The 14,587-nt window shown below is 35.9% G+C and overlaps 1 protein-coding gene across 1 annotated transcript in view; it reads left to right on the top strand.

The window, feature by feature from the left end:
- Positions 1-14,587, top strand: part of BRCA2 (BRCA2 DNA repair associated) — a 53,242-nt gene that overhangs the window by 28,368 nt on the left and 10,287 nt on the right. Inside the window, 8 exon segments of the mRNA XM_007464256.1 lie at positions 3,573-3,982; positions 4,454-4,635; positions 5,377-5,564; positions 7,209-7,379; positions 7,873-8,227; positions 9,954-10,109; positions 10,213-10,357; positions 12,648-12,769. Coding sequence (XP_007464318.1) covers positions 3,573-3,982; positions 4,454-4,635; positions 5,377-5,564; positions 7,209-7,379; positions 7,873-8,227; positions 9,954-10,109; positions 10,213-10,357; positions 12,648-12,769 — 1,729 coding nt within the window.

Genomic DNA, 14,587 nt, shown 5'->3' with positions numbered 1-14,587 from the left:
CAGCAGGATACTAATATACATGTTTTGAATGTAGAAATCCAGGTGATTTTTAAAATTTTCATTTTCAAAAGCAGGTTGTAATATTAAAAATAAAGTAAATGCTTATCTACATATTACCTTAATTTACTCATATGATGGGAAAATAGTTTTATGCATTTAACAAATAGGTATTAAGCACCTTTTCGAAGTATCTAATTTATACTGTGTTGATAGATGAAAAGATATGTAAGTCCAAGTCAGATTGCTTGTCTTGGAGCCAGGCATGAAAAGAATTATTGTGCTATAAATACTAAAATGAATATAATAAAGTGATGTGAGAGCATAGAAAAATTGGCAGCTTAATTATGTGACACAAGCTTAATAGGAAAAGTACTTTAGATGGAATGTAAAGAATGCTGGTTAAAGAGGGCATTCCAAATCTGGAAACAGTAAGAAGTTGTGTAACTTTCATCATGGGATTTGGCAGGCTGGGGGTGGGCTGAGGACGAGGAAACACAAAGAAATGGAGAGAGTAGGACCAAGAAGGAAGCCTCCTGTATGTCATTTCTGACAAGTCGAAACCTGGATAGGCGATAGTTTGTCTTTGGAAGTTTAAGAAGAGACGTGACGTAACCAGATTCGTGTTTTAGAAACAGACCAGAGAGAAAATGTTGCAAGGAGATTAGTAAGGAAGTAAAGGCCTTAGTTTAGTTAGTACATGTGGTAGAGAGCAGAGAGTGAGTGGAAGACAGATTCAAGATTTGGCCAGAGAGTCATTAACTGAGAGTGGCAAAATATCTCCATGTGGATTCAAATAGAGGTCTTGATCATAACTTGCAAAGCAAACTCCTCATTTTCACAATATTCTTCATATTTAAAAACATTGGAGTGAAAAATCAGTGAAAGTAAGTTTTGGAGTACACAGGTTTATTCATTCCTGTGCACTTGATCTCATCTAGGTCTATTCAAGGAAACCAGTCCAGCCATTGTCCCCTCTCTCTCCTGCACTGATCATTTTTCCACCTTACTGGATTAGTCCCATCAGTGTAGGTAGTTGCTATAAATCTCCCATCTTGAAAAGAAAAGCCTTTCTTGACTCCTCTTATCCCACCAGTCCATTTCTATGCCCCACTTAAAGCACATCTCATGAGAATTGTTTCAACTCACTTTCTCTACTGCATCTCTTCCCTTTCTCTCCTGAGCCCATCCCAGTCTCTCATCACTACCCACTACCCCTCATCAAGATTACCAGTTACCATTTTCTTTACTCTGGCTTCTGGGACATCTGTCTTATGTCTCCTCCTATCCCACTGGCTGTTCTTTCTTACTCTCCTTTGCTAATTCTTCCCCTAACTGCTAAATGTTAAATTCCCCCATGGTTCAGCTCCAGATGGCTTCTCTTCCTGCCCTTCCTCCCTAGTATCTGATCCACTCTTATGACTCTGTATACCATCTATTTGGTGACAGCTCCAAAATTAATATCCTTAGCCCAGATTTCTTCCCTGAACAACATATTTATTCATTCAGCTACCTACTTGACATTTTTACTTGGGTGACTTACAGATATCTTAAATGTAACATCTCCAAAGCTGATATTCTTTCCCCTTACTTGTTTTCCTATAAATGTAAAAGTCTAACAACTCTGCTTTCAAAATATACCCCAAATCCAATCACTTCTCACCATTTCCACCCTTAACACCTGGTTCAAGTCACCATAAAACTGTCTACATTATTTCAACAGAACTGGTCTTCCTGCTTCCTACTTTGCCTCCCCCCACCTCCTTATACACAGTGAATTTTCAGCAAAGAAGCCAGAGGGATCCTTTTAAATATAAGACAGATTATGTCATTTCTGGATTCAAAAACTGTTCCATGACTTCCTATCTCGTAGTACAAGCCAGAAGTCCTTACCATGGTACGCAGGTTCTTTGTGATCTGGCCTTTTTGCTACCTTTCCAGTCTCACCTGCTAACCTTCCCCTTGCCTACTCTGCTCCAGGCATACTTGTGTCTAGCCCAGTACATGATGTCTACTCTGCCTGTAGCAGTCTTCTCCCAAATCCCTTCATGGCTTTCCCTCTCACTTCCTTTAGGTCTCTGTGTAAATGTCACCTTGTCAATAATGTTTTCCTTACCAGCCTATATAAAATATCATTTATTTATTTCTGCTGGACACACTTCCTGTCCCCCTTACCATGCTTTAATTTTCTCCATAGCATATATAATATCAATGGACATATTTACTTGTTTGTCTGTTTCCCTCCACTAGAATGTAGACTCTATGATTTTGTTCCGTTTGTCACTATATCCCCCAGCCAGAACACTGCCTGGCAAGTAGTAGGAACACATTAAATATTTGCTGGATAGATGAATGGATAACTAAATAAGTTGTAGGGTAACTTCAAGTTCCATGAGCTTAGGGTTGGGTAAAAGGAAGTATGGGGTTTTCAACAAAATATCGAGGAAGAACATGTACGCTAGGGAAGGTGGTAAGTTTAGTTTTGGACATGCTTAGTTTGAGATGAGTGTGGAACATCAAGACAGGGATGTCTGGTACTAGATGCAGTTCAAAGTATAGGAATAACACCTGGGGAATGTCGGGCATAAAGATACAGATTGATATTTTTATTGTTAGATGGTAATTTAAGCAATGTAAATGACTCATACCACCCAGGGGAAGTGTCTAGGGAAGAAATCCAACTTTGGAGGCAGGAAGATTTTTAAGAGAAAGAGGAAAAAAACAGTTAAAAAAAAGAAGAAAGAAAAAGAGGGACAATCGTGGTGTAAATATTCACGGTGAGAATTTTAAAAAGGAACAAGTTGTGAAAACTGTTAGAGGTCAAGCAGAATGAGTTTATACATGAAGCTTTTTTTAATTTTGGTATTGGGAGGTAATTAGCAACTTTATTGAGAAAAGTTTCTATAGAATAGTGGGGAAAAAGAGTTCAGAGAATGGAAAGTGAGGAACTGAAAATAGCTAGTTTAGATTACCTATGGAGAAAGGTTGGCCATGAGGGGTATGTAACAGTGTCCGCTTGAAAGGGAGATAAGGTTGAAAAAAAAGTCAAGGGTGGGCAAGGCTTTCTGAATGAAAAAGGTGTAACAGATGGTAGAAAGAGAAAGGAAGGAGATGGAATAATCATTGCAAGAGTGGGGCTCCCAAGGAGACTGGGATACTAGATGGGGGTCAAGAATACAGGTGAAGAGGTTACCATGAGAAGAGAACGGGTAGACAGATGTCTGGTGAAGGAGGTAAGTGAGGAGCTGTGATAGACCTGGAAGAGACAGACGGGGGAATCCAGGTTTGACAGATTCTCTTTCATGTTTGTAGGTGGTAAAGTCAAAGGCTGGGAGTCAGTGTGTGAGAGATAGTTACAGACTTGGAGAGTGTGGTATTGTTTTGGAGGGCAACCATGATGAAATGCAGAACAGTTACCAGAATAGGATTGCCATGTAGTAGTTGAGGGTCTACGAAAAAAAATACATATTCCAAAACATTTATATATATATATATATATATATATATGTATGTATGTATGTATATGTACACTTACTGGTAAATAATCAAGCTTAAATATTTTCTCCCCATTGTAGCACAAGTACGGAAAGGCGAGAAATGCAGAATCCAAATTTCACTGCATCTGGTCAAGAATTTCTATCTAAATCTCATTTTTCTGAACACCTGACCTTGGAAAAGTCTTCAAGCAGTTTATCAGTTTCAGGGCAGCCACTTTGTAAGGTTCCTGCCCCAAGAAATGAAAAAAGGAGACACTCGATAACTACAGGCAAACCAACGAAAGTCTTTGTCCCACCTTTTAAAACTAAATCGCATGTTCACAGAAATGAACAGTGTGTTAACAGGAATACTAATTTCGAGGAAAACAAACAAAAGCAACAAAACATAGATGAACATGGCTCTGGTGATCATGGAAATAATGTTAATGACAGTGAAATTCATCAGACAACAACTATGCTTTTCACAAAGGGTGAAGAAGAACCTTTAGGTATTGTGTGAAAATTTGTGTTGACGTATTTTTCCCTTTCAGATATATATTTCTTATGTTAAATAACACCTTGAGGATTTTTGCCCCTTTTATGATGATTACTGATTTCAAAACCTTTTGTATTGCTTTAGATTTTTCTGTCCAAAGATTAAGTTTAAATTACTCTGTTTTCTTTCAGAGGTAGCTAACTGTAGACATTCTTCTTAAAAAAAAAAAAAAAAAGCTATTAGACATGCAGTCTAGGACAGCTATTATTGGATTATGATTTTTATCAGGCTACTAATTTTCTTCCAAATTCGAAATAAAAATAATCTATTTCTGTTCTTTTAGAAACGTTTATCAAGTAGAAACTTTTCTTCATCCCTTAAGATTTAAAGTTAGAGCAAATTGGTATATGTCATTTTATAAAACAAGGGTTGTGCTTTTAAATTTTATATTCAATTTTACTTTTTGTTATTTATTCTTTAATAGATTTAATTACAAATCTTCAGACTGCCAGAGATATACAGGATATGCGAATTAAAGAGAAACAAAGGCAACGTATTTTTCCACAGCCAGGCAGTCTGTATCTTGCAAAAACATCCACTATGCCTAGAATCTCTCTGAAAGTAGCAGTAGAAGGCCAAGTCCCCACTGCATGTTCTCATAAACAGGTATGCTTTTGTCTATAATGCTAATTAATAGCTTTTATAGCAATGTGTAACGTTATTTCATTAACTGGCATCTTCAAATTGTTTAAAGAAAACAAACTGATGCAGAGTAAAATCATCTTGCTTCCTAATCAGCCTGCAGTGGCAACCTCCTTCTCCTCTGCTGTCTTATCCTAAAGTGATCAGTGCTTCAAAATTACAATTTCTCTTTCGCCTTCAAAATGTATTCATTTTATTACTATAAGTGCTCTCAGCTGGGTGTTAAAGTAGTCTCATTGAATTTAAAGTGTGAATGACTCATAACCCTGAACCTGCTAAGAGCCATTTACATTTTTAAAAGGATTCTTATTAAGCCAGGACTATCTAGTTGGAATTTGGGGCAATGGAGAGGTGAGAGTCTGGGCCTCTTCTGAGTTTTTTAACTTAAGAGGTTTTCTTAAACATTAAATTACTTTTTTGTCCCCACAGCGACTTCCTATGGCAGATGTAGCAGGAGGCATGTACATAAGGGGAATGGGAAAGGTGCAGCAGGCTCTTGAATGTATAGGTCATTTATATTATGTAAAAATTTTTTGGCTTCTAGTAAGTAAGTTACACATTTTTATAGTGAATATTTTCATATTTAAATGAAAAACTTTGGGTAGATTCAGTCTGGGTGTGTTATAATTTTTTTTCCTGTGAAACATTCTTTTGTTTGATGTTTCTTACTCATTATCAAATTTTTCTATCATTTATTTTGTGCAGCTATATAGGTATGGTGTTTCTAAACATTGTGTAAAAATTAACAGCAAAAATGCAGAGTCTTTTCAGTTTCACACTCAGGATTATTTTGGTAAGGAAAGTTTATGGGCTGGAAAGGGAATACAGTTGGCTGACGGTGGATGGCTCATACCCTCCAATGATGGAATGGCTGGAAAAGAAGAATTTTATAGGTACTCTCTGCAAAAAGAAATTTTGTATTAACTAACTTTTGTATGTTCCATCATCTCTCTCTTCCTCACAAGTCCCTTTTTATCTTTCCTCATCTCTCCTGAACTTAAAAATTTGGCTAGAAATCAAAAGTTTATACATTGAATCATTTTAAGTACATGTGGTTCACTTGATATTCTGTTGAAATCTTTTGAAAAGTGAATTTTGGTTTGTCTTAGGATTTAGTGAATTGGTTTTTCTTAAATTAGGACATTATAGCTTTTACAAAATAAAAACTGATAAGAAAAGTTAAGTGTGAGTTGGCCTTATCGTAAACCCACACACATGTGTATACTTGTGTGGATATTCTCTTTCATTGTGTATTTCAGTAAATATAAAATATAAAAAATAAAGTTAAACAGAAATACTTAAATATCAGTAATACCAAGTGACTAGAAAACTCCAGTGCCCTAAAAAATCAATAGTTTAGGAACTATATATCCTCTTAGGATTCTAGTGTTTATACAAACATAATTTTAAATGTTTGCTATCAGGGAGGTATTAACCTCATGCCAATGACAAGAGATAGGAAACCTTTCTCCTGTGCCCTTATTTTTGAGATCTCGGTATATCTTTCTAAAGTTTATAGTTTTGAGAAAAGTGTTAAAATATTTTTTCCTTAAATTTTTGTTATGTTTTTGGAGTATTTTAAAACACGAGTGTTATTTACATCTTGGTACTTGTCCCACATAACAAATATCAGCTGTTGATTCTAGTTGGAAAAGTAACAGCTGTATCACTTAATTGTATTAGGTAGACTGCATAGTGTAGAGGTTGAGTGATAACTCTGTAATCAGGTGGGCCTGGTTCAAACTGCATTGTTGAGGCTCAAGCTGTGTTTTTGATCATTCAACAAATATTTATTGAGAACCTACTATGTGTCCGATACTATCTTGGGTACTAGGGATAGCAAAACAAAAAAATCTCTGCCCTAATAAATCATATATTCTAGTTTAGGACAGGGAAAGAAAATTTTAAAAGGGAATAAGTAAATAGTATAATATATTAAAAAGTGATAAATACTTTGAAGATAAAGCTGGAAAAAGGGGGTAAGAGAGAGTTAGGTGAGGAGAGGTACAATTTTTTAAATAGAGTAAGAAGGCAATGTGTAAGTGTACTGATGCTGGTGGTTGGTAGATAGGAGGGTGGAAGTTTATGGAAGTTCTCTTTTAATTATGTAGTTTATGTAGTGCTGAGAGTGAGAATGGGAAAGGAGGAGGAGTTATAGATTTGAGCAGAAAGGGCTCAAGTTGTAGATTGGAGCAGATATCAAGAAGAGAACCAGGACTAGAGAAGGAAGTTCTTAGGTGATTTCTAAAAACAATCTCTTTGATAAGAAATATATAATCTAAAATATAATTATTTTACAGTAAGGATCTCATTTTCCAGTTGAAATAATTGTATTGACTAACATGTTAAGTGAAATTTTTATTAGCATATTTTGATACATGTCATTTTCTAAAATTATAATACTTATTACTTTAACTTACAACAACTTATTGAATGATCTTGTACAATTTAGTTTTTGTGCAAAGAATAGTCGGGGTTATTGAATTCAGTATCATCTTACCTGGTTTTTATTATTTCTTCTACCTTTATTTGTTTAGAGCTCTGTGTGACACCCCAGGTGTGGATCCAAAGCTTATTTCTAGAGTTTGGGTCTATAATCATTATAGATGGATTATATGGAAACTGGCAGCTATGGAATTTGCCTTTCCTAAAGCATTTGCTAATAGATGCCTAAGCCCAGAAAGGGTACTTCTTCAACTCAAATACAGGCAAGTTTAAAGTGCTATATTATGTAATCATATATTGTATGGGTCAGACTTCTGTGCTGTCTGTGACTTGCACATCAGAGCCAGTTGTTGGTGACAGCTGCCATCCCACACTGCTGTTCAGTTGTATAGCACAGTTCTCTTGTCACCCTCCAGCCCCCACTTAAGAGCAATCACACATTCATACACCCTGTGCTTCCCTCTTCTCTCACCCTCTCCTTAACCTCTTGGCACATGAGAAGAATATGAATTACTAATTTGATCGGCTCTTCAGGGATTGCTAGTAAAGCATTTTTGCATTTTGGGGGTTTTAATATTTAATTCATATTTTAGCAGTATAAAACTTAATATATTACCAGCTACCAAATTTTAAATTCTCTTCAGTCTCAGTATTCAATAAAGGTATTTAATTTTTATTCTCAATTATTCGGTGAATTTTTTTACAATGAAATTCTAGACCCACAATTTCTAAAATAATTCTTTTTTTTCCTTTTAGGTATGATATGGAAATTGATAGAAGCAGAAGATCAGCTATAAAAAAGATAATGGAAAGGGATGACACAGCTGCAAAAACACTTGTTCTCTGTGTTTCTGAAATAATTTCATTAAGCACAAATATATCTGAAACTTCTAGCAGTAAAACTAATAGTATGGATACCACAAAAGTGGCCGTTGTCGAACTTACAGATGGATGGTATGCTATTAAGGCCCAGGTGGATCCTCCCCTCTTAGCTCTCTTAAAGAACAGTAGACTAACTGTGGGTCAGAAGATCATAATTCACGGAGCAGAGCTGGTGGGCTCTCCTGATGCCTGTACGCCTCTTGAAGCCCCAGAATCTCTTATGTTAAAGGTAAATTAAATTAATGCACACTCTTGGTAAAAATCAGTCACTGATTCAGTTAAATTCTAGAGAGAGTTTACATTTAAATTTTAAAATTTACTTATGCCTATTAAGGATGCTTCCTTTCTTGAAAATGTACTGATACTGTTATTAGTTTAAGTGGCATATTTCTCAGATAGTTAAATATTTGTGTTTTTGGAAAGCCAGAGATATTTACTGAGCTGAAATAATGCAGTTGCAGTTAAAGAGCAGGAGTAAATTTGCACCGGATGTTTGATTTTGGTACCTGTAGCCCTCATGTTGTTCTCATAGTATTGCTCTTCTTCCACTGTGATTACTTGGCCAGATCTCTGTTCCAGTATGATTAGAACATTAGATTTCAGTGATTCTTGGATATAGAATACTAAAGTACACCTTTCATCTCTATGTAGATTTAAACCTAGATAACAGGACTTTGTCATGTTGAATAGTCTGTAATATTGCTATCAGAAATGACTGCTAATGTTGCACATTCAGATTCACTTTTGAGGTAACCTTGTAAAGAATTTACTTCTGTTGTATTCTGGATCACTGTAATTCAGGAAAGCATTTTAATAAATCAATCATTTTTAAGTTAAAGAGATAATTTCTCATTAACTTGGGTTGCTTTTAGTCAAGCTGAAACAGGCTTTTGTTTTATGTTGCTTAGAATATCAAAGTTGCACTGGCTTTCAATTTTTGTTTTGTTTTTATCAAATCAATATATGTGTATAATTTCCAAACTCAAGTAAAATAAGGTATATAGCCCCACACACACAAAAGCAGTCACTGATGCAACCCTGCCTAACCCCCCTTCATGCTCCCCAAAGGCAGCCACTTCCAATCCCTTTGGCTGTTTCTTTTGCTTATACTGTTAGGTCTTCTTTTCACCTTCAGTTTAGACGTTAACTGTTAGCTTCCTGCTATGAAAGATGAGGAGTGAAGTCAGTATTCAATGTTTATGTTATAATGACTATGAAAAATATTTTTTGCAACTCAGCATACAGTATACCATGATTACATTTCCTTTCTTTACAACTTACTGCCTTCCCTGGAGTTATTAACTGTCTTGTCTTTTTTGTTTTTCTTAATTTTCTTTATCCTTATTACCAACTCATTCCCACACAGGAGCCATATAAAAATTGTCTCACTATGTTAAAATACCTTTATCAGTTCCATTTCTTTTTCTTGGAGATTCCTTGGATCTCTCCATGTTCCTGCTCAGTTCTGAAGTGGTTATCTTCTATGTATGCTGCACAGTTATTCTTGAAATTATTTTCACCTCTTTCTGCGTTAGAAGCCCTATACTCTGGATTCCATACCTTTCTAGATGTATTCCCTAGCTTTAAGGGCACACAACCACCAGAGGCTTCTTGAGAAAGGAAACATGCAGTTTTTTTTTTAATCTTATTACAAGGTTGGCTGAATATAGAATTTGAGGTTGAAATACAATTCTTTCAGAATGTTGAAGACATTTCCTCTATTACCTTCTTGCTTCTGGTATAGTTTCTGTTAAGTTCAGTGCTGGTCTTATTCCCAGTCCTTTACTATGTGATCTGTTCCTAAGACGTTTTTAAGATTGTCTCCATCATTCTGAAATTTCACAGTGAGGTGATTTGGTGTCAGCCATAAAAGAAGGAAAATTATTATAAAATCTGAAATAGAATTGAATACAGGTATATATTTAACTTATAAATCAATTTATTAATTTGTCCAGATTTCTGCTAACAGCACTCGGCCTGCTTGCTGGTATGCCAAACTCGGATTCTTTTCCAATCCTAGACCTTTTCCTCTTCCCTTGTCATCACTTTTCAGCGATGGAGGAAATGTTGGTTGTGTTGACATAATTATTCAAAGAGCATACCCTATACAGGTATGATGTATTCTTGAAACTTACTCTGTATTTCTTTCTTTAGAGACAATTAATTTGAATGATTGCTCCCTACCCTGTATTTCTGTTTGACACATTATTACAGTGGATGGAGAAGACATCATCTGGATTATACATATTTCGCAATGAAAGAGAAGAAGAAAAGGAAGCAAGAAAATATGCAGAAGCCCAACAAAAGAAACTGGAAGCCCTGTTCACCAAAATTCAAGCAGAATTTGAAGAGCATGAAGGTAAAATGAGTTGTATTTACAAGATCTTTTTTTCAGAGTTTTAGAGGCTTCTAACTGGGTGAATTGTCTTTATTTTGAGTAACAGATTTTTTTTTTCTAATTCTGAATTTGAATTTTTTCTGATTTGAAAAAAAAAAATATTACATAGGTAAACAGATAAGCATTGAATTGGCCCCAAAATATCACATCTTTATTCAACGTAGTGAGCTTTTAGATCCTCACAAGTTGTCTTAGGCAATTAAACATTACATACCTACAGCACTTTTCAGAAGTCTTAATTAAACTGGCCTGTAAGCTTTAGTACTAAAGTATTTGTAGCATCAATTTTTGGTATTAGAGGAAAAAAAGCAACAGGGAAAGAACTATCAAATTATTCTCCCCAAGCCGTTTGTCATTCTCTTTCCTCTGTGTCCTTATCTACATTATAGAACTTGCATTTTTGCTGTTGTAGTTGTTGATCTTTATGTTTTTATACCTGGAACTAGAGCTTATTTTCCCTGTAGCATCAATTTGAATAATAAAAATCATAGTGTTTTATGCTTAAAGGATGTGAAATTTTACTTTATCTACCTTTTTTTATTGCAGAAAATTTTATGTTCTGCGTTTCTTCATGATTTTATTTTTTTTTGCATTTTATTTTATTTTTTTATACAGCAGGCCCTTATTAGTCATCAGTTTTATACACATCAGTGTATACATGTCAATCCCAATCTCCCGATTCATCACACCACCACCACCACCCCCTGTCGCTTTCCCCCCTTGGTGTCCGTACGTTTGTTGTCTACATCTGTGTCTCAATTTCTACCCTGCAAACCGGTTCATCTGTACCATTTTTCTAGGTTCCACATATATGCGTTAATATACGATATTTGTTTTTCTCTTTCTGACTTGCTTCACTCTGTATGACAGTCTCTAGATCCATCCACGTCTCTACAAATGACCCAATTTCATTCCTTTTTATGGCTGAGTAATATTCCATTGTATATATGTGCCACATCTTTTTTATCCATTCATCTGTCGATGGGCATTTAGGTTGCTTCCATGACCTGGCTATTGTAAATAGTGCTGCAGTGAACATTGGGGTGCATGTGTCTTTTTGAATTATGGTTTTCTCTGGGTATATGCCTAGTAATAGGATTGCTGGCTTGCATGATAGTTCTATTTTTAGTTTTTTAAGGAACCTCCATACTGTTCTCCATAGTGGCTATATGAGTTTACATTCCCACCAACAGTGCAAGAGGGTTCCCTTTTCTCCACACCCTCTCTAGCATTTGTTGTTTGTAGATTTTCTGATGATGCCCATTCTAACTGGTGTGAGGTGATACCTCACTGTAGTTTTGATCTGCATTTCTCTAGTAATTAGTGATGTTGAGCAGCTTTTCATGTGCTTCTTGGCCATCTGTATGTCTTCTTTGGAGAAATGTCTATTTAGGTCTTCTGCCCATTTTTGGATTGGGTTGCTTGTTTCTTTAATATTGAGCTGCATGAGCTGTTTATATATTTTGGAGATTAATCCTTTGTCCATTGATTTATTTGCAAATATTTTCTCCCATTCTGAGGGTTGTCTTTTTGTCTTGATTGTAGTTTCCTTTGCTGTGCAAAAGCTTTTAAGTTTCATTAGGTCCCATTTGTTTATTTTTGTTTTTATTTCCATTACTCTAGGAGGTGGATCTCATGATTTTCTTCATTGTTTAACTTCATGTTCTAAATAAATTTGCAGGAAAATGGGACTCAATATTTGATTTGCTTAAAATTATCACTAGCTCATAATTAAGTGAATCATGAAATCATTTACTTACATGAAATCACTTTCATGTAAATCATGTAAATTTCATGTAAATCATGAAATTTACAAATTGCTCTAATGAAGTAAACTCTTTGTAGGAGAACTTATTAAACCATGAATACACTAGTTTCAAATTTTCCTGGAGAACTTTTAGCAGTTAAGTGGTTTATTTATTTTTGTTTGTTTGTTTGTTTGTTTTTTGTGGTATGCGGGCCTCTCACTGTTGTGGCCTCTCCCGTTGCGGAGCACAGGCTCTGGATGCGCAGGCTCAGTGGCCATGGCTCACGGGCCCAGCCGCTCCGTGGCATGTGGGATCCTCCCAGACCGGGGCATGAACCCGTGTCCCCTGCATCAGCAGGCAGACTCTCAACCACTGCGCCACCAGGGAGGCCCTAAGTGGTTTATTTTTAACCTTCCTTCTTTGGGTGTTTTTTTTGTTGAGTTCTCTAATTTTCAGTGTTCTTAAATTTATAGTTTAGCTAATTAGTGTTGCTTTTTTCCTAGAAAATAAAGCAGAACGATGTATACCATCACGTGCACTAACAAGACAGCAAGTCCATGCTCTGCAAGATGGTGCAGAACTTTATGAAGCTGTGAAGGATTCACCAGACCCAAGTTACCTTGAGGTGAGAGAGTAAGCTGGCCTACAGTGAGGCTAGTCTTCATCCTTCAAGGTGGAAATCTATAGTCACTCATCTGGCCATTACAGGAAGCACTGTGTTGAAATGCTGTGTTTCTCCAAGGGATGTGTACCTCAGTGATGGGGTCCTCAGTGATGTACCAAACCAGGGTGCTACATTTCTACTTCTGTACCAAATAGAGGATGAGAGGGTTAACTAATTTATATATTAAATATGGTTTAAAATGCAGGCAAAACTTGCTTATTTTTAAGATAAAACAAGTACCTTCAGAGCGCTGTCTCAGTTTCCATGTTCTCAGCTCTTTCTCAGATCCTACCTAGAGTTTATTTCATAATTCTCTACCTTAAGGATACTTAGGTGGAAAACTTTCAGAAGCACAAAAGTGTGTTACAGATAGCGTAGACTTTAGATCATGGCTCAACCATTGATTAAGCAAACTGGATATAAAAGAGCTATAAAATGGGCACAGAAGATGTTGTTTTAGGATCAAATTGGATAATGTATGTAAAGTGTACTCTTACAAAGTTCTATGTAAATGTTATTATTAGAATATCATTTCATACATTAAGGTAGGCTACTTCCTAAATTTTTAGACACTTGGGTATCTAATTAATGCAAATTATAGGATTAGTTTGCAAAATAAGGAGGAGAGGGGAAATTTTAGGAAAACAGTTTATTGATTAATCTCATTTATTTGATGACAGTAAATGTTGTGTATGACCTTAACTTCCTTAAATAATGGGACCTCAAAATAAAGAATGCTCTGCTCGGAGAATGAGCAGTGAGTGCTCTTCTGAACAGAATTCCCTTAGACTCCCAAATGTTACAACTCAGATTCTTCCTGTGGGAAGTGAGTCTGATTCTCAAGCCTGTGAGTATAGTTGCTACAAGTCTGTAAGGCTTTATTATGCTCTCCTGAGAAATTATTTGCCTCTATCTCTTTATGTTTGTTGAAGCTTATGAAGATAGTTTTAATTTCATCCATAAAATTTAACAAAATGTTATTCTGGTTTCCTTTTATAAAATTTACTTATAAGGAGAAAGGGGGCAGAATGAGAGTTGGAGGACTAAGTTCTAGACCTGGCTCTGCCCCTGTGTAGCTGGACAGGTGATTTCTCTCTCAGACCTCCTCTCTGCCATCTGCCAGGGGAAAGCCTGAGAGTAGCTTATCTCTAAGGTTCTAAGTTTATGTGATTCTATGAGAGTCACTGAAAGGTATCGTTATCATTCTCAGAGGGAAAAATTGCCATCAATTTCTAAAATACCCTGTTAAGAGGACTTGTTTTCAGTGACAATGTTTAGTATTGTGGGACTTCTGAAATCACATATTGTTTTTTTAATTCATGTTTAACCTAAACACTGCCTATTTAGGAAGACCTTTGTAGGGCACAGGGATTTCATAATCTCCCTTCTCAGTATAGATTAGGCTATTAACATGGGTAAGTCAGCAGCAGTCTAGTAGGTTATATGTCAGGATTTCTATTTATTTTTGCTTGATTTTTTTTTTTGTTAATAGTGGGTGAGGTTCCCAGGAGGTTCACACACCAGTTTGCTAAATGATTGGGAGAGAAATGTAGAGGCAGAGATAAGTGCTTGTAGTACATATTTGTTTTAAATTGTATCTACTATTCCAGAGAGTTAATGAAATTATACTATAGGGGGATAAGAATGAGTCCCCTTGAGCCAACCCCTGCCTATATGCCTCTGTAAATTGTTTATTCTGTCTGTACCTCAGTTTCATCATCTGCCACATGGGAACAGGAATAGTACCTACCTCATAGGATTACTGTAATGATTAAATGG

The sequence above is a fragment of the Lipotes vexillifer genome, unplaced genomic scaffold (genome assembly GCF_000442215.2).
Source record: "Lipotes vexillifer unplaced genomic scaffold, Lipotes_vexillifer_v1.1 scaffold120, whole genome shotgun sequence".
Taxonomy (NCBI): Eukaryota; Metazoa; Chordata; class Mammalia; order Artiodactyla; family Lipotidae; genus Lipotes; species Lipotes vexillifer.
Note: the sequence above shows the minus strand (reverse complement) of the source record. Positions and strands in the feature narration are given on the sequence as shown.